At 38.9% G+C, this 26,373-nt stretch overlaps 1 protein-coding gene across 2 annotated transcripts; it reads left to right on the forward strand.

Annotated features, from left to right (window-relative positions):
- The first annotated feature begins 12,899 nt into the window (after positions 1-12,899).
- LOC105060433 (kinesin-like protein KIN-14J) lies at positions 12,900-17,880 on the forward strand. Of its 2 annotated transcripts, XM_073261444.1 has the most exons (13): positions 12,900-13,156; positions 13,246-13,296; positions 13,621-13,685; positions 13,798-13,885; positions 13,994-14,365; positions 14,738-15,017; positions 15,149-15,310; positions 15,489-15,704; positions 15,779-15,816; positions 15,923-16,086; positions 16,170-16,283; positions 16,509-16,550; positions 16,810-17,880. In XM_073261444.1, the coding sequence occupies exons 1-13, from the start codon at positions 13,054-13,056 to the stop codon at positions 17,626-17,628; spliced, it is 2,514 nt and encodes an 837-aa protein (XP_073117545.1). In that variant the 5' UTR covers positions 12,900-13,053; the 3' UTR covers positions 17,629-17,880. The 2 variants fall into 2 exon arrangements, with proteins under 2 accessions (XP_073117545.1, XP_073117546.1); XM_073261445.1 differs by lacking the exon at positions 13,246-13,296 and having other exon boundaries at positions 12,901-13,156; positions 16,810-17,879.
- Positions 17,881-26,373: the final 8,493 nt, after the last annotated feature.

Below are 26,373 nucleotides of genomic sequence, written 5' to 3' on the forward strand. Positions count from 1 at the left end.
GTGTCATCATCTTATTAATTCCTTGGATGATTCATGGATATATAAAATATGAATGATAATATAAATGTCAAATAAGTATAAAATCATATCCTAGTAATATGATATGCGTCAATCAAGATTGACTTTTAGGACATACATGTTGAAATGGTTTAATATGAAGAATTCTAAGAACGGTTATCTTTTGATAGACCATGGAATTACTCTCTCCAAGAAAGATTATCCAACAATCCCTGAGAAGAGAGAGCGTATGAGTGGAATACTATATGCTTCGATAGTAAGATCTATCATATATGCCATGACATGTGCGAGATCGGATATGACCTATTCACTAGGGATAGTGAATAGGTACCAGTCTGATCCAGATAAAAATTATTGGAAGGTTGTGAAGACAATCCTTAAGTATTTGAGAAATACTAAAGATCAATAGCTTATTTATGGAGACACTGACTCAAAATTTGTGAGATATACTGATTTTAATTTTCAGACAGATTGTGATAACAGTAGAAGCATATTGGGCTATATATTTATCTTGAATAGAAAAATTATTTGCTAGAAGAGTTTCAAGCAACATACTGTGGCCGATTCTATATGCGAAGTGGAATACATTGCTGCATCGGATGTTGTAAAGGAGGTGATGTGGTTATGAAAATTTATCATCGAGTTGGGAGCTATACCTTCTATTGATGGCCCTGTCCTGCTATATTGTGATAGCTCTGGTGCCATAGCTCAGGTGAAAGAACCAAAGTCACATTAGCGTACTAAGCATATTTTATGCCGCTATCATTTGGTACGAGAGATCATAGATCGAGATGACATCGAACTTTCGAAGATCGATAGAAAGGAGAACCTAGCCAATCCCTTCACTAAAACTCTTGGGATCAAAGAGTTCGATGATTTCAAATAAAAGATGGGTATAAGATACTGCTCCGTTGGCTTTAGTCTAAGTAGGAGTTATTGAAAAATATATCTTAAAATCAATCGTATGACGATTGAATTTTTTTTGTATATAAATTATTTATTAATAAATAAAAGTTATTTTAATACTTTTTATCATAATATTGTATCTTCCTTGTAGAACTCTTGTATTGTGATGAAGTCCTTAGAACTATATTAGTAATCGATAAAGAGAAGATTTATCATATAGTTCTTAAATATGTTCGCGACCAAATGATACGTCATTACAGGACGATGATGTTTATCGAGTGAAGATCATTGTGTGTCATATAGGTTGGTTATCCTCTAATCAAGGAGTGTGGTGACACTGATATGGTATACAGGTGAGATGTAGAAGTACATCATCACTGAACAGGTGACTCACCTGTTGGGCGTTCTGCTATCAAGAGCTGCTCACGAAGCATATGGACATAAGTATCCCTCAAACTTGAGATCATCATAGTGACTTGCAAGTAATTTACTATGCTTTGGTATCGGACTATCTGAATTTTTAATACAGTGATGGAAGCCTACTAGATATAGTCAAGTACTTGTGAAGTCTGTGTGTGGATTAAGATGGGATTAACCCCTATAAATTATAGGAGCTGATGTATTGCTATATTTCAATTTAGTAAAATTTTGACTAGAAAAATCCATAGGATAGATTTGAAAGGTTGAAATATAATGTGGATGAAACACTCAGGGCTGATAGTTAATTCAAGGTCATCTTAGAGCACACAGAGTCAAAGGGATGAATTATGCGGTAACCATATGTATAGGTTCTGAAATATTTTTTATAATTTTTTGATCTATTCGAATGTCAAAAATTATTACTAGATGATAGCTTTGATTAGTATAGAAAATGATTTCTGTACTACTAGCTTAGTGTTCGAACTCATGAAGTCACGCACACAAGTATTCGAACCTCTGAAGTCACGCATACAAGTCAGGAGACATAGAAAAGTATTGGACTATATTTATATGTTTAATTTGAAAGTACTTGACTTGATTGAATATATAGACTAACTTGATTGAGAATTAAGTTATGAATCAAATGGGATTGAAGAGTTGACTATGTCTAGCTAGCACTATACATGAGGTTCAGATTCAATCTCGAAGATAAATAATTTTTGATCTATAATCTAAAAAGCCTATGAGAGATTGGATTAAAATGTTAATTAATTTTAGATTAGATCTGAACTAATTAGACTTAACTAGATTCAAAATTTTAAGTTTGACTTGATCCTAAAGTCCTAAATAATTTAGAATTGATAGCCTTCAAAATTATTTCAAAATAGCTTCAAATTGGATTCGAATTGCACCAATTTTGGATAAGATCCTTAGAATCTATTTTTACTAAAACTCTCTCACCTTCATGGCCGACCAGCACCTGGTATGGTGCTAGTTGTCGGCCGTCCCACATGGGTGTGGGCATGGGTGCAAAGTAGGTGCTATGTTAGGCGCCAATCCTTTCTCATGTAGGAGTATTTCTTTGATAAGTTGTGAACTGATTCAAAGCTTGTTTGAATTAGAAGTTCTATACATATTGGGTCATAAAAATTATCTATAAATAGAGAGGATCTCTACCTATGGATATATAGCAATCAAAGTGTGAGAAAGAGAGAAAGAGAGAGAGAAGCATGAGAGCTTGTGGGCGTCCAACCCCTTGGTGTGTCCTCCTCCTTGCCACCCCTCTTCCTCTTAGCGTGGGCCCTCCTTAGGCATCCCCTTTGCTGGTGTGAGGCATCACACCAGCATCTCTCTTTCCACCCTTGGTGGCCTTCCGAAGGTGCATCAATCCAAAGATTCATCCTACTTTCCTGTGTTGCCTTATGGTGAGCGAAGTAGAGGGCCTGCAGTTTCAGACCTATACGAAGGTTGAATCCAGATTTTAAAAATTTGATCCATATTCTACTGTAATTCAGATAAAGATTTGATCTGTATTTAGTTGGATGTATAGAAAATTTTTAGATGTAACTCTGATTATCCATGAGAAATAGATTTTTTTCCTTCAGGCACCCATTGGTCTCATATACTAACTAGGTTATCAAGATAAGTATTAGACTCCAAAGAGTACTTTTTGATAAATGCATCCCATGGATGCTCAAACTACTTTAGAGCGATGGAAGTATTAATGCGAAAGTAAATATCTTCCTTGAGTCCATATTTTGTATTAAAAAGAGCAGACAAATATTCTCTGATATTCTTCAGGATATGTTGCTTGCAAAATCGATGGATGGCATTAGGAAAAACATGATAAATTATCTTTTTAATTGCTGAATCTTGATCGATTAAGATATATTTCGGGTGCTTACCATACAGTGCTTCTAGAAAAGAATAAAAGATCCAAATAAATGATTCAGCGCACTCATCTCATACTAATGCACAACAAAATAAAATAGACTACATGTGGTGGTTGATACTAACAAATAGTATAAAAGATATGATGTATTTGTTTATTATGTATGTAGTGTCGAATGTCTCCATATATCACTGAAGTATTGGTAAGATATTCTTGACCTTCTATCAATCCAAAAAATATTTTACATATTATTATCAGTATCTAATTGGATGGCATAAAAAAAGGCTAGATTCTCTACTCGTAGAGTTTGAAAATGATTAATTATTATTTGTAGGCTAATACTGAATAACTATTTTTGTAGTTTGGATTTAAGGTTACTCAGATCCTTCCTAATAAAGCTTACATTTCGTATATCTCCATACAGTTGTGAGATAGCACCTATGATTTATTGAATAGAAATATTTCGCTCATGTAATGCCTATAAATTCTTTGTCTTCTACAATGATTTTTCTATTTGATCGAAGGAAGCAAGTTTTAGATAGGCTATGAATGAGCTCATGATTATGAACATTATGAAATATCATGACCTCCCACTTTTCAACTTTATTCTTTCTAATATGTATTTTTACTTTGCATCTAATGTGAATGCTCTGTCCATCCTTACATGACGTTGTAGGTGCTGCATGATCTTGCCCATCAAATGGCATATTGATCTTAGACTTAAATATCACTTCTTTATAATGTGTGAATTCTTGCCAGCTGATTTTCTTATCCTTGGAGGTTCGATAATATGATTTCTTTCAAATACCAAATCATTTGTGATACACATATTGACTGATGCACCCATTGCTTCTTCCTAGATATTGAAGACTATCTTATGCAATGCTAAAATATCAGTATTGCTCAAGTTTGGAGTCTAGTCAATACAATTTGCTCTCTCGGAAGCCCTCTCTACTTGATTAGTGTTGGCTGAGTTGAAAGTGTCAATGAGTGAAATGCAATCTATTGAGTGAAATATAATTAACCGCATTGCTTTCTCCCCCTACAAAACTATTTGGCATGCTAATGATTGTCGTCATATTATCATCATACATACTTTCTACATCCATCATTTGTATAATTCGATATAATCACTATCAATAAAATAGAGTTAATATAAGCAGCATTCAAATGCATATATTTTACTAAGTGTTGTACATTGCATTCAGCTGTTCAAAGGAGGATGCAATTAAAATATAATTCAATGTACAAGATTGAGTTGCAGACTCTATTTAAAAACTTAGTTTCACTGATAAGTATCAAATTAGCTACACATGATGGATATTATGTGTATTGCAAATGATAGATATCAAGTGTATTTTTGTCTTTTAGGAGCTTGTGTTTATCCTCTAATCAAATAATAGTGATTAAGATGTACCTTGCATACAGGAGGTGAAGAACAAAAGATTCCAATGATAGGTCGTTGGCAGTGTAAGCCTTTCCTTGCTCTTGTCTATGTTTAGCTTTAGATGAATGTAATCATTCCTTGAGCTAGCTTCCGGTGAGAAAAAGGGTGATGGGAGAATGGGATTCTAGCGAGAGAGGGATAAAAAGCTATGTGGTTGGAAAGAGAGGGCTGTGACGAGGGAGATGGAGTGACAATGTTTTGACCAATGAGATGGAGAGGTAACCACTAGCAAGAAGCAAAGAGAGAGGTTGGATGGATGGTTCCAATAAAAGACAGAGGTAAGGAGGATCCTACTTCTTGGTGAAGAGAGAGGGAGAGAGAGAGAGGACGGAACAATTGGAGAGCATTTGAATTGAAAGAGAGAGGGATTGGTGCCAATCCCATCCCCATTAAAGCTAACCTTTTTTTTTTTTTTGCCTCGTCAGGTCATCCAAATGATTGTATCCCTCTCGCTGTTAGCTACAAAAACTACATCAAAATGCATGTGAATCGAACACAGAAATTTGATCAAATTTGAGATTTGAGCCCAAATCTGATCAATCTAAGCCCAATCCATCTCCCTCTCTCTCTCTCTCTCTCTCTCTCTCTCTCTCTCTCTGTGTGTGTGTGTGTGTGTGTGACTATATATATATATATATATGCATGTGTGTTGTAGATAGGTTCCTAAAAATTACATAATTCATCCAAAATCCTAGAAAATCAATTGTGAGTAATGTCATGCTTTTATTACAACATGTATCATGCAGAATCAAGTGATAGGAGATCAATTGGATTTAAAATCCTTGCTACAAAATAATGGGGCAATCTAGCCATGGATATAAGAAACTTGAAGTTAACAAGAAATCATTTTTCAATTTTCTTCATTGTTTTCTACTTTTTCTTTTTTTTTTTTTTTACTATCTTTCTTTCTTATGCAATATTCTCCTTTGTCTAGTTATTCATGTAACTATGATAATAATCATCTAACCTTCTTGAGTTGTTATGGTTTGGCTTTATGCACCATCGTATTTACATATAAAATGAGAATGTTTAATCCTTTGTAGTAGGAATCTTTTATTTAGGGTAGCACACCTGCTTCATAATCTTTCTAAAATCTTGAAGCTACACCCTCTTTCTAAATACTTTCTTACTATAAATGTTTCTAAAATATCCATTTCCTCCTGTACCTGCACACAAAGAAAGTAAGGTTCAATTAATCCTTTTTCTATGGGCAAACGTGTTCCTCTTAATTTGCTACTCTTGCATTGATGATGAGTCATCCATTTTTTTTTCTTGCTTCATGTTGAAGATCTTTCATATCAGATAAATTGCTTCAGCATTCAACATGACCATTCTAGGTTGTAATCATTGTAAGGGCAGGATTTATTTATTTTTTATATAATTTGCACAATATGAGCTTGAACATTTGAACTTCATTGTTCTAGACAAGACAAATATTTGCTTTGTAGGAAGCGGGGGAGGATTGTCGGTGCACGAGTTGTTTCTAAAGCGATCAATAGCTAAACTTTTCTCCCAGTTGTAGTTCGTTTGCTCCAACTTCACAATAGAAAATGAAGATGATTTATAGGAATAGAATTGCCACCTGAATAATAACATGCAGCATGGCAATTGAGTTTCCTAGTTTGTTTTGTTTCCTTTGCCAATTCATAAATTGAGAAGCCTATGGGAAATGAAATGAAATATTGTTAGCAGCTCAAATTTTGGGGAATCCTCATCTCATATGTTTAACATGGTTTTGATACATCATTTGCTTAACTATATCATGAATGTTCACCTTCATGTTCAACATCATATTTACTAACATTTTCAAAGAAGCTACCTTTGTTAAATCTTGGAACGATGAAATCACATTCTAAGTTATCTCATTCTCAATCTTTTGGTGGGTGCTTTTTCAACATTTAAGTGCATTGGTCTGCTTGTACTATTAGTTCATATGAAAAAAGAAAAAGATATCCTAATGCATAAGGCTCTTGGGTTTAGGAAGGATTAGATATACGCAACCTTATCTTATATGCAAAAAGGGCCATCTTCATATATTGAACCTATCACACCCAAGTTATAAAAGAGCAATCTTACCATTGTGTCAAGACTAAAATCTTAAAATCTTCCTATGTATATTAGCTGTAGCATGTTGTAAGTTCTGTGTTTTCTTTTTGGATTTGCCATATTGATGATGAGTACTATGATAATTTTATTGTTGGGTGGATGTCTGGCCAGAACACCACCTCCCAAGATCTTTTCAGTACCACGCGATGCAGCCAGAAGAAAGAAGAAACAAAACAAAAGAAAAAACAATCAAAATACGTGGATCAGCCACAAAAGGGCTCGCCTCTTCGGGGCATGCAAACTTCACTATGAAAAAGAAATTTTACAAGAGGAGACCTCACCCTCAACCCTTATACACCCAATTCTCTCTCACCTGAAGTTTCCCTCACAAAAGCTCTCTCTCTCTTGAAGACCCCCCCTAAACCCCTGAAGTACATGGCGATCGCTGTCTAGGAGCCTCCTGCTCCTTCTCTCTCTCTCAGCGCTCTCGCCTCTCTCTCTCTTCTCGGGTTCGTACGGGCTTCGTACGGCGCAAATCTGAACCACCTGCTTCTCTGTTCGTCACAGGGCCCTTTTAAAGGGTTAAACAGAGTTTAAACCTAATTAGATTAGGTTTAAGAGTCCTAAACAAGCCAAATCAACATCCTCAACCGTCGGATCGTCACCAGAATCTCCTTGGGCCGTCCGATCGCAACCGGCCCATGGAATAGTGCCGTGGACCGCATGAAACGCGTGGGAAACGCCCATGCGGTCCACAGGCCCAGCCGTGGACCGCTCGATCCACGGTGGACTGGGGCAAAGGGGGCCAGCAGGCCACCTGGGCCTGAGCCGGCCGCGAGTGCGGGCCTGGGCCGCGCCTGCGTGCGAGCCTGGGCCGCGCCTGCACGCGGGCCTGCGCGCGCCTGGGCCGCGGGCCTGGGTCGTGCGTCCTGCGTGGGCCTGGGTCGCACGTCCCGCGCGCCGCCGCCTGCGGCCGCACCGCTGCCGCCCGCCGTCGGTCACCGACAGTCCTCCACCACCTCGAATCTCATGCCGACTTCAAAAGCTCGTATCTCCTCCATCCGAGTTTCATTTCAGGTGATCATGGTCTCGTTGGACTCTGTTTTTTGCCGCGAACCTCACTGTGGGCTGAATCTTGAGGCGTCAAATCCTAACAATCTCCACCTCGACTCGATATTCGGCCTCTTTCAAACTCCGAGAGCTTCTGGATCTCCTCGCCCCCATGCCCTGGAGCAATCGCCTGCTGATCATAGATGGGCAAACATGGGAGTCGAGCCAGGCTGCTCGATCTCATCTCCATCGTATGCTGTGCTCCTCCTGACCTGAGACCTGCTCGGGGCATCGTCCTGCGACAATAGGAATCTCACCTTGCGATGTCGCCTCTCGTCCTCCTGAGTCTCCTGTCTCGTGCCCGATCTGCCTCCTGGAGCTCCACCTCACTCTGGGCTCCACCTGGCTCCCGAAGCTCCACCTCGCACTGGGCTCCCCGCCAGATAATAATGTCCTCTGCTCCCCTTCTTCCCCTCCAGCACAATCCTATCGCCGTGTAGCACCCTCAAGATTCCTCCACCAGCTACCATCCTGTAGCCTCTTGAATCCAGTCTGCTAAGTGAGATAAGATTTCGCCTGAAATCGAGTATGTATCGGACCTCTCCCAATCTCCTCACTGCACCATCATGTATCCTCCAGCTGATCGTCCCAATGCCTCTGATCGCACAGCTCGATCCATCCGGCAGATATACAGTGCCCTCACTGTTCTCCAAGGAGTCAAACTGCTCCTCTCTGCAACATACATGATAGAGGCATGCAGAATCTAATATCCACCGTTGGAAAGAAGTAGATACCTCGTCAGATATCTCCAGGACATCTCCATCTGAATCACTGCCGGCCGTCGCTACAGCAGCCACTGTCCGATTTTTAAGTTGAGGGCAAACTCTGGCTAGATGCCCCAACTCCTCACACCGGTAACACCTAGTTTTGCTCAAGTCCCTCCTGGACTCGGACTGCCCTCGTTGCGATCTCCTGTCGCTCCATCTACCGCCTCCTGCTCCTTCAGAAGCCACCAAAGCTGAGCTACCGCCACCTGAGCTCGAAGCTGGGTTCTCCCTCCTGAGAACCTCGTTCTGGAGTATCACCGCGGTGACCTCGTCCATCTTGATAGTGCTCTTCCCCACTAGAAGAGCAGTCACCAAGGACTCGTACGAAGAGGGAAGCGACGCCAGCAAAACCAGCATCCTGATCTTCTCCTCAACATTCTCACCAACACTGAGAAGGTCGGTGAGGATCTTCTGAAAGTGGCTGAGATGCTCCTGTACGCTCTGTCCCTCAGTCATCCGCAGTTGGTAAAACTGCCTCCAGAGGAAAAGAGTGTTGGTGAGAGACTTCGTCATGTACAACTCCTCGAGCTTCGACCACAGCACCGTCGGGGAAGTCTCGCTCAGCACATGGATCACCACCTCATCCGTCAGGTACATGCAGATGGTACTCACCACCTGCATCTGTAGCCGTTTCCAATCTCGCACCTCCATGGTGGTCGGCTTCTTATCGCACAAGAGAGCATCGATCAACCCCTATTGGATGAGCACGTCCTTCACCCTTGCCTGCCACAAAGAGAAATTGCTCTTACCATCGAACTTGTTGATCTCCATGTTGATTATTCCTGTCTTCTCCATCTTCAGTCTTGCTCACCACCACTGCAATCTGCGTCCTTGTACCAACCTAGCTCTGATACCACTTGTTGGGTGGATGTCTGGCCAGGACACCACCTCCCAAGATCCTTTCAGTACCACGTGATGCGGCCAGAAGAAAAAAGAAACAAAATAAAAGAAAAAATAATCAAAATACGTGGATCAGCCACAAAAGGGCTTGCCTCCACGGGGCATGCAAACTTCACTATGAAAAAGAAATTTTACAAGAGGAGACCTCACCCTCAATTCTTGTACACCCAATTCTCTCTCACCTGAAGTTTCCCTCACAAAAACTCTCTCTCTTGAAGACCTCCCTGAACCCCTGAAGTACCTGACGACCGCTGTCCAGGAAACTCCTGCTCCTTCTCTCTCTCTCAGCACTCTCACCTCTCTCTCTCTTCTCGGGTTCGTACGAGCTTCGTACGGTGCAAATTCGAACCACCTGCTTCTCTGTTCATCACAGGGCCCTTTTAAAGGGTTAAACAGAGTTTAAACCTAATTAGATTAGGTTTAAGAGTCCTAAACAAGCCAAATCAACCTCCTCAACCGTCGGATCGTCATCGGAATCTCCTTGGGCCGTCCGATCGTGATTGATCCACGGAATGGTGCCGTGGACCGCGTGAAACGTGTGGGAAACGCCCACGCGGTCCACAGGCCCAGTCGTGGACCGCCCGATCCACGGTGGACCAGGGCAAAGGGGGCCAGCAGGACGCCTGGGCCTGGGCCGGCCGCGCGCGCGGGCCTGGGCCACGCCTGCGCGCGGGCCTGCAGGCGCTTGGGCCGCGCGCCAGCCTGGGCCACGGGCCTGGGTCGCACGTCCCGCGCGCCGCTGCCGCCCGCCGGCGGTCCTCCATCGCCTCGAATCTCGTGCCGACTTCAAAAGCTCATATCTCCTCCATCCGAGCTCCGTTTCAGGTGATCTTGATCTCGTTGGACTTCATTTTTCGCCGCGAACCTCGTTGTGAGCTCAATGTGGGCTGAATCTCGAGGCGTCAAATCCTAACATTTATCAATTGGTCGGTCAATTTACACACGAGTGGTTGATTGTGTAAATAACAAGATTGCTAGGAGGACTAGCTAGTTTGGCTGTAACTACCTCAATATGAGATTTTAGAATGAATCTTGCTTGAGAGGTGAATGGCTTTGCTGGCTTTGAGAGCTAGAATCCGTTTACTAAATAATTCATGGCCAACTTGAATCAAGACTCATAAAAACACTAAAATGGTCTACAAAGTCATGGTTTGGACTTTCATCTCGATAGAAAATGAACAATGAACTTGCCCTTAATAATTTTTGTTGAATGCAGTGAACTTCTTATAGTTTGTCACTAGGTGCAAATGTATGACACTCAAAATGTCACTTTTGTGAAGTGCATGCTTTTGCCATAAAATATGGCAAGCCTAATGAAAATGGCAATTTTGTCATATATAGCTCGATGCTTTTTTGGAAGTCAATTTTTTGCTCATCTGATGGGGATATTTGTGGAATAAGATTGAATCACATATCATGCTAACTTCTTCGACCATTGTATCATGGTAGGAGAAATATTTACTGTCCTAAAGATTAATTGCGTAATGCAAATTTGCTATCCAAAACTGTGGTGAAACATGCATAAAAGATTGTTATCTCATGGAACATTTGTGATCTAGTATGGTTATATCATAAACATCCATACTGTTACACTAAGTGTTGCGAGATTATCCTTTAATTAATGTGAAATCCAAAATAACAAAAAGCAGTCACATACAAAATAAAATACAGTAATTTATATGATTCGATCTTTGGCCTACGTCTGTGGATGAAGATGGGAAGAGATTTTACCATATAAAGATGAAGTACAAAGAGAATAAGCAATAATCTCTATAGTGTGTGGCTGCTCAAATAACAAAAGACACGATTACAATATATGGTCAGCAAACTCTAAAATAATTTGAAAAGATCAAAATGCCCAAACGGATCAACTAAAGTCCAAAAATATGATGGCTCTAACTCTCCATTGCCACCACAGACCTCATGAAAAATCTACTCGAATCACCTCCTTGAAATAGTCGAATTGGATGATAAACCGAATCATACTAAAATTCAAGCTATACTCAACACTCAACAATAAGAAGAGAGAGAATGTGTGTGTGAGAGAGAGAAGAAGTCTCTCAAAAAATCTCTTACCTTTTTATCATAGGAAATGAAATAAAGATGGTTAAATAATATTATTGTGCCATGACAATATAGTATAAATTTGACCCCTCTATGCTGAAAATAAAAATTTTGACCAAATCCATTCTCTCCATTCATCCCTATTCTTTTTTCTTTCCTTTTATTTTCCCAAGAACAAAATGGTTTTATTAGTCTTTCACTCTAAATTTTTTAAATTTTAAATCTGTTTTCCTTGATCTAAAAGTCCTATTCGTGTCTATATGCTACAAGATTCTAGTATATGTCTGATCATCTACATATCTCCATCCCATTTTTATCTTTTTTTAATTTTTTTAAGTTGTGTTTATCCAATGTTGCCCAAACTGATAACTCAATTATATGCTTTTTAACCATAAGCATGAATTTTACAAATCTATGCTATGACATTTATCATTATTTTTTATTTAAATAAATATTTTAATTAAATTTTTGAAATCTAGTTTCATCCTATTTGCTTATATTTTTTCCTTTTTCGTTGATGAGAGCTTGTATTTTTTTTTTTCAAACAAAAATATGTGCCTTCTCATGCCACATTGTAGTTAAAATCTAATATCTAGATTTTTGTAAACTTACATCATACTAGGATTCATGAAAAAATAGAACTAGATTACAAAGAATTTAGATAATAATAAAAGCTTAGCCATTCATCTAGTATTTCTCACTAGTACTCTTTACAGATTATTACCAAGAATGGCAATGGATCAGATATAAGTAGGGTTAGCTAATACTTATATGTATATTGTAATTAAAAATTTGATACATATATTCACCCTTTACTCACTTCAGATTGGATCGGATCGGATCAGATCAAGTAGAAGTGCGTATCGGATCAGATCGAGTATATAAGAAGGATCGAATCGAATCGGATCAAATCACATATATATAAATATTATAAAATAATTATAGTTTTGAAAGGGATATATAAATTAAGATTATATTGGGTTGGATTTAGGATGGGGCTTATTATCCTTCATGTTCAATTCAAACTCGCTTTGAATATTTTTTTTCTAAAACTTATATCTATCATGGGTTTTAATCGGATTGGATGAAAATTGCTCCATTTGAATTGAATCAAGCCGGATATACGATGGACCGGCTAAATTGCCATCCGAAATCCCTAATTGTTATATGAGTCAGAATTTCAGACATTGAGCAAATGGACGGTCGGCTAAGCTTCGTTTCTTTCCTCCAGTGGATCTAACAGGAGTCGTTGTCGGTTGTGGAGAAATAAATCAACCAATACGATATGCCACCGGTCCGATGCGATACGCAAATCCAACGGTCCATTCCCATAGGAAATTCAAAAATCGCAACACTCATATGACCGTTAGAAGTACCTAAAGCTCCTCTCTCGCTCTCGCTCTCGCTCTCGCCCTCGCTTTGAAGCTCCGAGGAGTGTTTTCTTTTTCTCCCTTGGAAAGATCCGAGGATTTGTTCAGACCGCAATGATGGGAGAAGAAGCTTTGCCTGCGGTGTCTCCCCTGCGATCGATAGAAGCAGCACCGAAAGCAGTGGAAGAGAAATCCAAACCCCTTCAAGAAGTTCAAGGTTTCGATCATTCAATCCCCCATCTCGTTTCTTTCTTTGGTTGTCTCCTTTTTCCCGGATTTATCTGAGAATCTTGTGATCTTTTTCAGATCAAACCTTACTAGCCCACTCTGATTCCAGCGTTTATCTCCTGGATGAAGGTGTGATGCATCTCACATCCCTTTCGAACTAAAAAAACCCTCTTCCTAAAATGAAAATTAGGTCTGAGATGCCTGAGATCCGTTCCAAGTCGAACCCTAGAAAATCCCTGTTTTTCTGTTTAATGGAAGAAAGTTTGGATTTTGTGGTCGTTTCTTTCTTAAATATAAAATTTTCTCTGGACATCAAAAGTTCAAACCCTAGAAGTCACCTGCTTGATTTCGGAAAATGAAAAATTCGAGAGAAAAAGTTTTTCTTGTGAAAGATACCTTTCTGATTATAATTCTGATGGATTAATTGGGTTTCTTACTCTCTAACTCTCTCAGATCGAGAGCTGAATCCCCCAACTGTCTCCAAAGAGATGGAACAAGAATCAAGCAACACTATCCAGGTGATTGATCTCCCCTCCTTGGTTACTGGAGCAGGGCAACAACAATTTCTGATTTTTCCTTTTCTTTTATATACGTCAAGTCATTGTTTTTGAATTCTTTGTCTCGTTCCAGATGCTCGAGGATGATGATGCCCTCATCCCATCTCCTATTCTGAAGGGAATTTCTGTTCCTGATCTCTCTTCTGCTCTTCAGCTTCTTGGTATATCGGCCACTTACTTATCTTTTCTTGCTTTTTTCTAAATGACAGGTAAGGCTTTGGATGACCACCGACTAATCAGTACAAATTCTAATCTTCTCTTTTGTGTAGGGTCCAAGTACAATAGACTGATGAAGAGACATCAAGAACAGAGTGATGAACTTGAAAAACTACAGGCTAATTGTGAAATGCTAAAGAATAAGTGCCTGGAAGAGTGCAAGCCTAAATACGAAAAGTTGAAGCAGAAGTACACAGAAGAGTGCGCTGAAAGGAAGCGCCTATATAATGAACTGATTGAGCTGAAGGGCAACATAAGGGTTTTTTGCAGATGCAGGCCATTGAGCTCGGAAGAGATGTCTAAAGGTTATTCCTCTTTGGTAGAGCTTGACCCATCACAGGATACTGAGTTGCAGATCATCTGTTCAGACTCCTCCAAGAAGCAGTATAAATTTGATCATGTTTTTGGACCTAAAGATGATCAAGGTAATGTGTGTCCATGGATGATTAAGGTAATGAGTATTTGTATGAATCACATGATTCTTATGGACACCGGAAATGGAAAAAGATTAATTCGAGATTCATAATTGGATTTCTCATGGTTCGTGCGCTGTTTTGTGTAGATAGTTTAGTGTGTAGAAATTGGCTGGTTATCATAGTCATTCCTCAATTCCATATTTGTATGAAAAGATAACGGAGAAGCAAGAAAAATTACATGCAGTTGATTCCTTGTATAACAAATTAAATCTTCAAATGGAGTTTTTTCTGCAGAAATAAAACCACAATCTCCTCTTTAGTTTCAAATGTTAGGTTCGGTTCAGAAATTTGATCTAATGACTGATAATATTGTCTGTGCAGAGACTGTCTTTGCGGAGACCTTGCCAATTGTGAAATCAGTACTAGATGGGTACAATGTGTGCATTTTTGCATATGGGCAGACAGGTAGTGGAAAGACATTTACGATGGAAGGAACAACAGAGAAGAGGGGTGTTAACTACAGAGCTTTGGAGGAATTGTTTAAGAGTTCCAGGGAAGGAAGCTCCTTAATCAGATATGAATTTTCTGTGAGCATGTTGGAGGTCTATAATGAGAAGATCAGAGATCTTCTGGCAGACAATACAGATCAACCTGCGAAGAAGTAAAAAATTCATTTCTTGTGCTTGAAAATACCATGGAGTGCTTGATTGTTATTTGGACTATGATTCCCTAACCTGAAATAAGATTGTAATTTCATTCTGGTTGTGTTTTTTGTTAATAAATTTCATTAAGGTTGGAGATAAAGCAAGTGGCAGACGGAATACAGGATGTGCCTGGGTTGGTTGAGGCTCAGATCTGCAGCATATATGAGGTGTGGGAGATGCTTAAAACTGGAGCAAGGAACAGATCAGTTGGATCAACCAATGCCAACGAGCTCAGTAGCCGTTCTCACTGGTGAGAATCTATTGCTTTTTTTAAATACATCCATGGATAGGCCTAGTTTCTACTCCTGAACTTTCCTTCTTACTGACTGGAAGTGAAGATTTGTAATTATTTCTAGAGAAAAAGGTAGTGTTGCATGTTAGCTCTCATCTAAAATATTCTCATTACGACCACATTAGCTTCGTTGCAGCTTGGTTAGAGTGACTATCAAGAGTGAGAATTTGGTGACTGGGCAGAGGAACAGGAGCCACATGTGGCTTGTGGATTTAGCTGGAAGTGAACGTGTTGCAAAGACTGAAGTCGAGGGCGAGAGGTTGAAAGAGTCCCAGTTCATCAATAAGTCACTCTCAGCATTAGGAGATGTTATCTCTGCTCTTGCCTCAAAGAACCCCCATATTCCATACAGGTCTCTCTCTCTCTCTCTCTCTCTCAATAACTCACTCCCTCTCTCACTCCTGTATCTTTTGTTCAAAAATACAGGAACTCAAAGCTTACGCATCTGCTCCAAAGCTCTCTAGGTAAGATGCATGTTAATGTTTCTTTAAATCTAGTTACTAGTTCTACGGTTTGCATGACAAAATAATGCATGCACATTGAATACACTGGCGATGTTAATTACAACAGGAGGAGATTGCAAGACTCTTATGTTTGCACAGATCAGCCCAAGCTCAGCAGATTTGGGAGAAACACTCTGCTCATTAAATTTTGCCAGCCGAGTCCGGGGAGTTGAGCATGGCCCTGCCCGTAAACAATCAGATCCAGCAGAAAGTTTCAAGCTTAAACAGATGGTAGTTCTTCTATATTCTAATGAATTGAGAGAGGAGGGGTTTACTTTAAGATAGAGTAGCTGATCTGAATATTTTTTGTACAGACAGAGAAGCTCCGACAGGAAGAAAAGGAAACAGCAAGATTAAATGAAAGCTTGCAGTTGATGCAGCTCAAATATGCATCACGGGAGCATGTCTTTAAAACTCTTCAAGAGAAGGTAATCTACAATTAAATAACCAAACTTAATTTTAACTTATTTTAAAATTTTGCCATGTCAACCTTCTGACCCACTAATAGAAGCATCACTTTAATGCTGAAATGAATTTTATTTACCATTTATTTACTTGGTGTTTTATGTCTTGTGTGGACATAGTGGAATTTATTTCTTTTCCCTTTTCATGAAAATGTGTTTACGACAGCCTCTAAACATTTGAATCTACAGATCAGAGATGCTGAGCAAACATGCAAGCATTATCAACAGAAGGTACAATACTGACATGAGAACCAGTCATCAGAAAAAAGAACATATGTACAATGTTAATGCTGTTTGCAAGTTTATCAGTGAGAAGAAATTCTCAGGCTGGACATGTTATATCAGATAATTCTTGCTCCAAAAATTTCATTTTATATTTTTCTCCTGTATATGTATTGATGTCAGTCAGTTTACTTACTAAGAGTCATTAGCTCCTCCCTCCCACCCCCACCAAAAAAAAACTGATTGTTTTTTGGCTGAATGGTGGCAGGTTAGAGATCTTGAGAACCAATTAACTGATGAAAAGAGAGCCTCCAGAGATACTGCTAAACTCTCCAAGCCACCACTTGCTCCCATCAAGGAGAGGCCTCCTTTGAGCAGAATCACTAACCGCTTGCCACCTTTAGGTCCTCGCAAAAGTAGCACCACAAAAGTTCCCCTGGTACATGATAAAGAGAACATTCTGTCAACAAGTAAAGCCTCTGCTATTGATCCAACCAAAAGTATTAACAAAGCACGAAGGATATCATTGTCCCCCGTCATCCGTCATATACCAGTGCAGACCAAGAGGAGGGCCTCCATTGCTATCTTGCCAAATGAAGCAGAAAGACAACAAGCATTGCCTGAAACGCAACAGCATCAGATAACTGGCACCACTCATTTATCTCAGTTGAGAGTCCCAAGGAGGAGATCAGTGGCAACATTTACTTCATTACCTGGAACACCGCAAGCAGCAGGCACGCCAAGGAAATTTGGAAGCATTGCATCCAGCAGCAAGTATGCAAGTCCACCTCATGTGCAGGCACTATGGAAATCAAAGATTCCAACCATTTCTTCTCCTCGACAAAAGCTTCGACTTATTTCGAGCCCAGCCAATTTAAGTAGTTTAAGTAGTGCACAACAATCGGTCAGCAAGTTGTGTTTTAGTGTGCAGAAAAGAGTGATTCTTGGCTCACCAGCTCAACCGAAGCATGCCATGCTTCCAGGATCACAGATCTTTAACCAATCTCTGCGGGAAAAGGAAATTGTTGGAAGACTGGGGACTGCTCAGAGAGTTCTGTGCAAGAACAGAAGAAGGTCTGTCATCTAGAGCATTTCTTTTTACAGGTTGCATAAGGATTTTTCTTCTCAAACTGATACTGTTACCTGAATCACAAAAGTTAATGTGTTCCCTTTCGGGAAGTTGTGCATGAGCTCTTTGGTTGTACAATATTTAGAAAAAGCATTGTATCCAGTCTCCTTTCGGATTGGATTCTGGGAGCTATCCACGTCTGATTGATGGTGGTAAGATTTTGTTAGGTTACTAGCTGTGGTAAGTAGATAAGATTTCAATCAATAATCTCCTTTGACTAAAGATCTGCCTCACAACCATTGGAGATCCATGACATGATACTTGGCCTGTGGCACAGGTGCTGAGTCCTTTTATTTTAGGATAAATTATAGAACATTCTCTTAATTTTAACTCAATTTTATTTACACCCCTGTACTTTAAAAAATATTAAACTAACCCTTCTAGTTAGCAATATGTTCCAATATGATCCAGTCATTCATTTTATCAATAAATGATGTTAGATTTTTTTTCATTGGACGAAAATACCCCTTATTCATAGATGGGCTTAGAGGAGGAAGAAGATGAGAAGAAAAGATGGATAAAAAAGAAGAAAATGAGAGAAAAATGATCGCGAATAAGGAATAGATTAAAGAAGGAGAAGAAAAACAAGAAGGAGAAGAGGATAGAGAGGAAGAAGAGGGGAAGAATGGGTTACATGTGGGAAGGGATGGAGGTTGAAGGGACCGCCGTGAAGAGGATGGCTTTGTTGGAAAATATGTCTCAAAAGCAAATCGTCAACCTGTTGACGGTTGAGCAACTTTGTATTATAATTGATTTGTTAATAAATAAAATATATTTTTGATATTTTCATCATAAGTTTTCATCTTCTAATGAACTCCGTTATTATGATGAAGTCCTTAGGACTATTTAGGTTCAATAAAGAGAGGATTTATCGATTAGTCCTTAAAACTGTTTACGACCAAATGATAGACTGTTAATAAGGACGACAGCCTCTATCGAGCATAGGTCGTTGTAGGCCATATGGGTTGGTTGTCCTCTTAACCAAGAAGTATGGAGACACTGGTATGGCATACAGGTAAGATATAAGGGTATATTATCATTGAACGTGACCAACTCCAGAGTATTCTGCTGTCGAGAATGTCTCTGATGGGATATAGGTATAAGTGTCCCTTAGACCTGAGATCACCTCAGTAACTTGCAAGCAACTCACTGTGCTTTGGTACTGGACTAACTGAATTTCTAATTCAGTGATGGAAGGCTTCTGGGCACAGTCAAGTACTTGCGAAGTCAGAGTGTGATCGAGATGGGATTGACCACTCCAAGAGTTGGAGAAGAATAAATCGCTGTATTTCAATTTAGCAAAACCTTGGCCAGGGTAATCCATCAGATGGATTTGATATTTTGAAATACAATGTGGACAACCTGATCAAAGTTGACAGTTGAACTTTGAGGTATCCTATGAGCATTTTGGTCAAGGGGATAAATTATATGAAAACTATATCAGCATGGATTCTAAGGATGTTGTTCTACACATTCGACCTATCCGGTCATTGGGTACCATTGCTAGATGGTCATTTTGATTGGTACAAAAATTTATTTTTATGCTACCGACTTAGATTCGGACCTATGAGGTCACACACATTAGAGTTCACGATCCGATCGGATGGTTGATCAATGATTAACAATCGTTCTAGGGTTAAACGATTAATACGATTGACATTTAACCTAGTGTAAGTGTTGTAGGAGAATCGATTAGCAATTCGATTACTAATTGGTTTAATTTTATTAAGTCAAAGGGTTGAGATTAAGCTTAATTAAATATGATTTAATTAGATTTAGTTTGGGCTTGATTGGATCAAGTCCAATTGATTTATTGGATAAGCCAAGTGCAAGGAAAAACTAGTCCTAGTTCAAATAGGACTTGGGTCAACCTAATTTCTAATTTGATTAAAAAATTAAGTCAGATTTAAATCTAATTTAATCTGATTAAATTAGACTCTTAATTGGGTTAAAATCTATTTTAATTAGGTTGATTTGATTTTGGTTTGAGAAACCAAATTTGAACAAGTCTTAGATTGAATCCTAGTAAGACTAGGATTCCACCTTGCGCCATCTTAGCCCCCCACGCCCACTCTCTCTTATCCCACGCCCACTTTCTCTTATTTTGTACGACAAAATCTTTCCTCCCAGATCTTCATACATGTCCAAAACTTTTCTCTCTTTCTCTCTTACATGGAATGTGGTTGTGGATCAAGTCAAAGTAGGAATTAGTTTGGATTTCAAATTCTATGAGATAGAGTTTTAAGAAACCAAAACTCTTTCCTTATGGCACTGATTTTATTCAAATTTTTTTTGAAATTTTTATGAATTTTATGGCACATAATATGCACCCTTTGCTGGTGGTCCATGGTAGAAAAAGAAGGAGGGGACACCCAAGAGTTGGATGCCCCTTGTCTTGCCTTGTTTGGATAATCCTTGACTAGGTATTTGACCTAGACAAAAACTCTTCATATCTCTCTATTTAAAATGAATTTCTTCATAAAATTTTTGTGAAATATAGAGCATTGAGAGACCTTTGGGGTATCTAAAAATTAAAGAGAAAAAGTCTTGGGGTGTGGAGATCTAATAGATACAAAACTAGGTGTCTGGGTTAGAGCAAAGAGAAGAAGAAGAGGGTCTTCTTCTAGAGTTGCTGGGTTCATCTCTTCCCTCCCTCCATCTATAAGTTTTCTGAGAGTGTCTCATCTAAAACTTCTTCTCCTACTTCTCATCTTTGGAAGAGTCCAAATCAAGAAGAAGGAGACATCTGATCGACCATCGAAGAAGGATCAGCGCAGTACTAGTATACTATGCTGATTTTCTGGACCAGGACTTCTGATCATGATTCGTGGGCTCGTATGAATGACTCCTAGAGGTCGGATGCATGTGCAGCTCATAACATCATCCTCAAGCTCGGATCAGCAAAGTTAGAACGTCTAACTTGTAAGGTAATAGATCCGATCTATTATATTTTACATACATTAGATGTAGTATAGAAATATGTTGATATGATCAACATGTAGTTCTTGCTCTTTATATTTTAATTTTTGATTTAATATCATGTAATAATCATATAATAGAATTTTAGATCTAGAGATTCTCTAATTTTATAAAATAAATTTTGGTTTATTTTAGTCTTCCTCTGTCTGATCTTGAAAAAGTTTCAAGATCTAACTCTGAAACCCTAGATCTGGTTCCTTCAATTGGTATAAGAGCCAGGTTGTTTATTACATGATTATTTATACATGCTTAAATTATTTGTTAGATTAGATCTAATTTATAATCTGATTGTTAAATCTGAAATTAAAATTTTTAGATCAATCACGAACTGTAGGTTGTCCTGCTGTAAGGTTTACCCCTTACAGTGCAAAAGTTGCCCTAATTCGTGTAGATCTATCTTTAATCATAAATTTATTAGATATGATCTAGATTAAATTTATGATTTATTAGATTTAAAAGATATTTAAATCTAAAATAAAATTTTTTTGTTAATAATTTTCGTGCAAAGAACCATCATATATTTGTCTGAAAAATTTATGCAGTTTAAAGTTAAAATTATTTCAATTACATGAACCTGTTTAGATTAGATCTAAAGTAGTTTCATGCTTATTTCACTTGCATTTTGATTATGAATCAAACATGTAACTTGGTTGGTAAAATCATGTTGTAAAAATATTTTATAAACATGAAAATTATTTTCGAAAAGTTGAACCCCAACCCTCTGCCTAAAACTTAATTGAGAATTAAGATGTTGTTTTGATTAAGTTCTAGGATTGTGAATTGAAGAACTTAAGACACAAACCATAATACATTGGGTTAATGGGTTAGTGAAAATTAGGTCCATTAATTGGGTTAGACCTAAGGTTAGATTAAAGATGGACTTAATTAGAGAATTGACTAAATCTAATCAATTGTTGTCTTAGATTAGATTAAGGATTCTCTAGATCAATTACAATAGTTGTAGTTGGTCAAGTCCATGTCTTTAACGAGAACCAAATGGACTTGATTCTTGACTAAGCGGTCTAGCACGAACTGTTAGGTTGATCTAATCAAAACTAATTAAATCAGTTGGTGTCTAAGGTAAATCAGATCGGTGGTTTTTAATTGACAGTCCATTTACCTGACCATTTCTGATGGTGTCTAAGGCAAGCTTTGGGAGGATAACTTACCTGGCCTTTTGGTGAAATTATGTTTTGATCGGATCACTTGACTATTCGAGATGACCCATGTCAGCTAGGTAAATCAGTGTGACTAATTTAGGTGCTCTTAGACTAGCCCTTTTAATGGTCTCCCTTAAGCTGACTTGGTGAAGCCAGTGAGAGGATCATGATAAGCTGGTTCATCTGATCTCATCCTCTAAATCAATTAAATTTTCTAAAATTATTAGGTCCTTAAAATACAATAGTTATGGTGATAACTAGATCATAGCCTCCCATTAAGTGGATGATAATGGGTTCATCAGTTGGATAATCATTGAAGGCCCAAAGGTCTGGTGCTTATCGATCGATGAAATTATCATTCATAATATGATTTCTTGTTTGTATCTTTCTAAATGGTGGTTAGGTTAGCCAACCAAAGTTGGGCCTAATCATTCATTGGCTAGATGGACTAAGTATAGTCATGTTAATGGTTGGACCTAACCAGACCTTTTCAGTGGAGGCCAAAGTCTATTGATTAGGGACTGGGGCAAAAATAAAATTACTAAAAATTATTTAGAGAAACAATTGGTTATGAACCTACCCTTAGATGTAAATGGGTTGGCCAACCAAAGTTGAGCTTGTGTGCAGTCTAAGTAGATTCTAGTACCCACTAAGGAATTAGAATAATTCCTTGAATTAGAGGTAGAGGCTACCAATTCGAATAAAATAGTGGAAGAAATTTTTTGATTAAAGTCCAAATCTTTATGTTTAATGAATCAATTACTAATTAGGTTATGATTTTTCTTTGTGCAGATATGGCCACTTCCCTATCGCTCCAATCATTGTTGGACAATGATAAGTTGGTGGGATCCAACTTCGATAGCTGGAATCGAAAGTTGAAGATAGTCCTGGAGCATGAACGGATCCTATATGTGATAACGAATCCTGCACCTGAGGAGCCAGCTGTCAATGCACATGGAACAATCAGAGACACTTATCAGAAGTGGCTCAGTGATCGGACCACGGTGTGCTGCATCATGCTGGCTGCCATGAGTGACGAGTTCAGTCGTAGATTTGAGACGACTCAGCCAAAGGACATGCTTCAAGTGTTGGAGGATACCTTTGGCACACCCGATGACGTGGAGAGGCACAAGACTAGTTGTGCCATCTTCAACGTCAAAATACAGGATGGTACCTCTATCACTGATCATATATTGTACATGATTGAGCTGATAGAGCATTTGAGCAAGCTCGACTTTTTCTTGCATGAGTAGCTTGAGAAAGATGCAATACTGAACTCACTGTCCAAGTCTTATCTCCCATTCCTCACTCATTATAGAATGACAAAGCCTGAAGTAAACTACCACGGGTTACTGGGGTAGCTTCAGAACTTTAAGAAGGATCACCAACTCCACAAGGAGTCAGTGAACTTAGTGGGAGATTTATCTTCTAGTTCTCAACCCTTTGAGAAAGAAAAGAACAAGAAGAAGAAAGGAAAGAACAAGAAGAAGAAAGTGAAGAAGGTGCAAATTCAGGCTGGGACATCAGTGTGGGGCCAGACCAGAAAGACCAAGCCCGATAAAAGTCAAGCTGAATGCTTCTTTTGCAAGAAGCGGTGGCACTAGAAGAGGAACTGTCCTTAGTACATTGTCTCTCTGGACCCGAACAGGCAGAGAAAGAAGTAAGCTGTTGCTGGGCAAGGTATTCAAGGTATTTATACGATAACTCCTTGCAATTTCTCTATTTGTGATATAACTGACCGGGTATTGGATATCGGTAGCCCTTACCATATTTGCAATTCATTGCAGGGGTTGCAGGTCAGTAGGAGATTCGAGCAAGGCGAGAGGTTCCTGAACGTTGAAGATGGAAGACCAGTTCTAGCATTAGGAATCTTGAAACTTGTATTTGAGTCTCATACCATTGTTCTTAGTGATTATCATTTTTCTTTTTAAATATCATTTCTGTAGGCCTTCTGAACAAAAATGATTATGAAATTTTAATAAAGAAATAAATTTGTAATATCATTATGAATGATGTTACTATTTTTTGAGGACATTTGAACAATAGTCTGTATATGTTATCACAACCTGTTAACGTAGTCTATTCCACTGGCAAGCACTCTAGATTAGATAGTGTATCAGATATCTACTTATGACACTGTAGGCTAGGTCATATAAACAAGAACAGGATAAACAGGTTGACTCAAGAGAAAATCTTCGAAGTCAGTGATTGTGAATCACTTCCAACCTGTGGGTCCTATCTTCTTGATAAAATGATCAAGTTATCTTTTACTGAAAAAGGTGAGAAAGCTATTGAGCTCTTGGGCCTAGTACATACTGATGTATGCGGGCCCATGAGCACAAGTGTTAGAGGTGGATATTTTTACTTCATCACTTTCACAGATGATCTATCCAGATATGGATATGTCTATTTGATGAAACATAAGTCGGATTCATTTGAAATGTTCAAACGATTCTGAAATGAAATAGAAAAACAAACTAGAAAGAGTATTAAAACTCTTCGATCTAATCGAGGAGGAGAATACCTTTCTGATGAGTTTCTCACATATCTAGGAGAGAATGAGATTCTGTCCCAATGGACTCCTTCAGAAACACCATAGCATAATGGTGTGTCTGAAAGGAGAAATCGGACTCTGTTAGACATGGTCCGATCCATGATGGATTTTGCCAGCTTGCCGATATCCTTCTGGGGATATGCATTCGAATCGATCTATTATCTGTTAAATAGGGTTCCAAGTAAGTCTGTAATTAAGACTCCATATGAGATATGGACAGAGCATAAGCCAGCACTTTCACACTTTAGGGTCTGGGGGTGTCCGACCTATGTCAAACGATTAGTTACAGATAAACTTGGACCTAGGTTTGACAAATGCACATTCATAGGGTACCCCAAAGAGATCAAAGGATATTTTTTCTACCATGTTGATGAACAAAAGGTGTTCGTCAGCCTTAAGGCAACCTTTTTAAAAAAGGAGTTCCTTGGTGAAGAAACTATTGCCTCTAAAGTTGAACTTGATGAAGTTCAACAGGTAGAAAGACCGACACCAATAGCTGAACCTGAGTCGGATTTGATTAGATCAGATCTGAAGCTCAATGTACCTGCACCATTAAGGCAATCCAATAGAGTACCGCATCAGTCGGACAGATACTATAATTTTTTGATCCGAGATGGTGATTCCATCGAACTCAATGAGAACGATGAGGATCCAATCACCTATATGAATGTAATGCAGAGACCTGATTCTGAGAAATGGCTTGAAGCCATGCAATTTGAAATGGAGTCCATGAAGGTTAACGATGTATGGACATTGGTTGACCCACCTGAAGGGGTTAAACCCATTGGGTGTCAATGGGTCTTCAAAAGAAAGAAGGGTACAGATAGAAAGGTGGAGACCTATAAAGTCCATCTGGTTGTCAAGGGATATCGTCAACGTTATGGTATTGACTATGACGAGACATTCTCCCTTGTGGCAATACTCAAATCTATTCGGATAATGCTTACAATAGCTGTCCATCTGGATTATAAGATCTGACAGATGGATGTAAAGATAGCTTTCCTGAATGGAGAGCTGACCGAAGAGGTGTATATGATACAACCTGAGGAGTTTACATCCACAGATGAGTTCAAGTTGTACAAGCTTCAGAGATCTATTTATGGATTGAAGCAAGCTTCTCGAAGTTGAAACATGCATTTTGATAAGGTGATCAAAACATATGGCTTCGTTAAGAATGCAGAAGAGCCCTGTATCTATAAATGGGCAAATGGTCCAGTTGTGGTATTTCTTATCTTGTACGTGGATGACATTCTCTTAATCGAGAATGATATCCCTGTTGGGAATAGTGTCCCAAAGCCAATCGTCAGCCTGTTGACGGTTGTGCTCCTTTTGTATTAGTACATGAATTATAAATAAATAAAAGTTATTTTGATATTTTTTCATCACAAATATTTCATCTTCTAATGAACTCCTGTGTTGTGGTAAAGTTCTTAGGACTATTTAGACTCGACAAAGGAGGATTTGTCGCTTAGTCCTTAAACATGTTCGCGATCAAATAATACGTTGTTACCAAGGACGACAACGTTTATCGAGCATAGGTCGTTGTGTGCCATATGGGTTGGTTGTCCTCATAACCAAAGAGTGTGGAGACACTGGTATGGCATACAGGTGAGATGTAATGGTACATCTGCACTGAACGTGACCAACTCCGGAGCTATTTCTGCTGTCAAGATTTGCTCCGATGGGATATGAGTATAAATGTCCCTCCGACCTGAGACCACCATGGTGACTTGCAAGCAACTCACTGCACTTAGGCACTGGACTACCTGAATTTTTAATTCAATGACGGAAGGCTGCTGGGTGTAGTCAAGTACTTGACTTGTCGGTGCGTGTGTCAAGATGGGATTGACCACTCCAATTTAGGAGCTGTGTACAGTCATATTTTAATTTAGCAAAACCTTGGCCAGGGTAGTCCTAGTGAGGAGTCACAGGACTAATTGAGTTGAGCACGATTCGGATGATATCATCAGGGTTGACAGTTTAACCCTGAGTCGTCCTAAACACAGGGGT

This window comes from Elaeis guineensis, chromosome 7 (assembly GCF_000442705.2).
Source record: "Elaeis guineensis isolate ETL-2024a chromosome 7, EG11, whole genome shotgun sequence".
NCBI lineage: Eukaryota > Viridiplantae > Streptophyta > Magnoliopsida > Arecales > Arecaceae > Elaeis > Elaeis guineensis.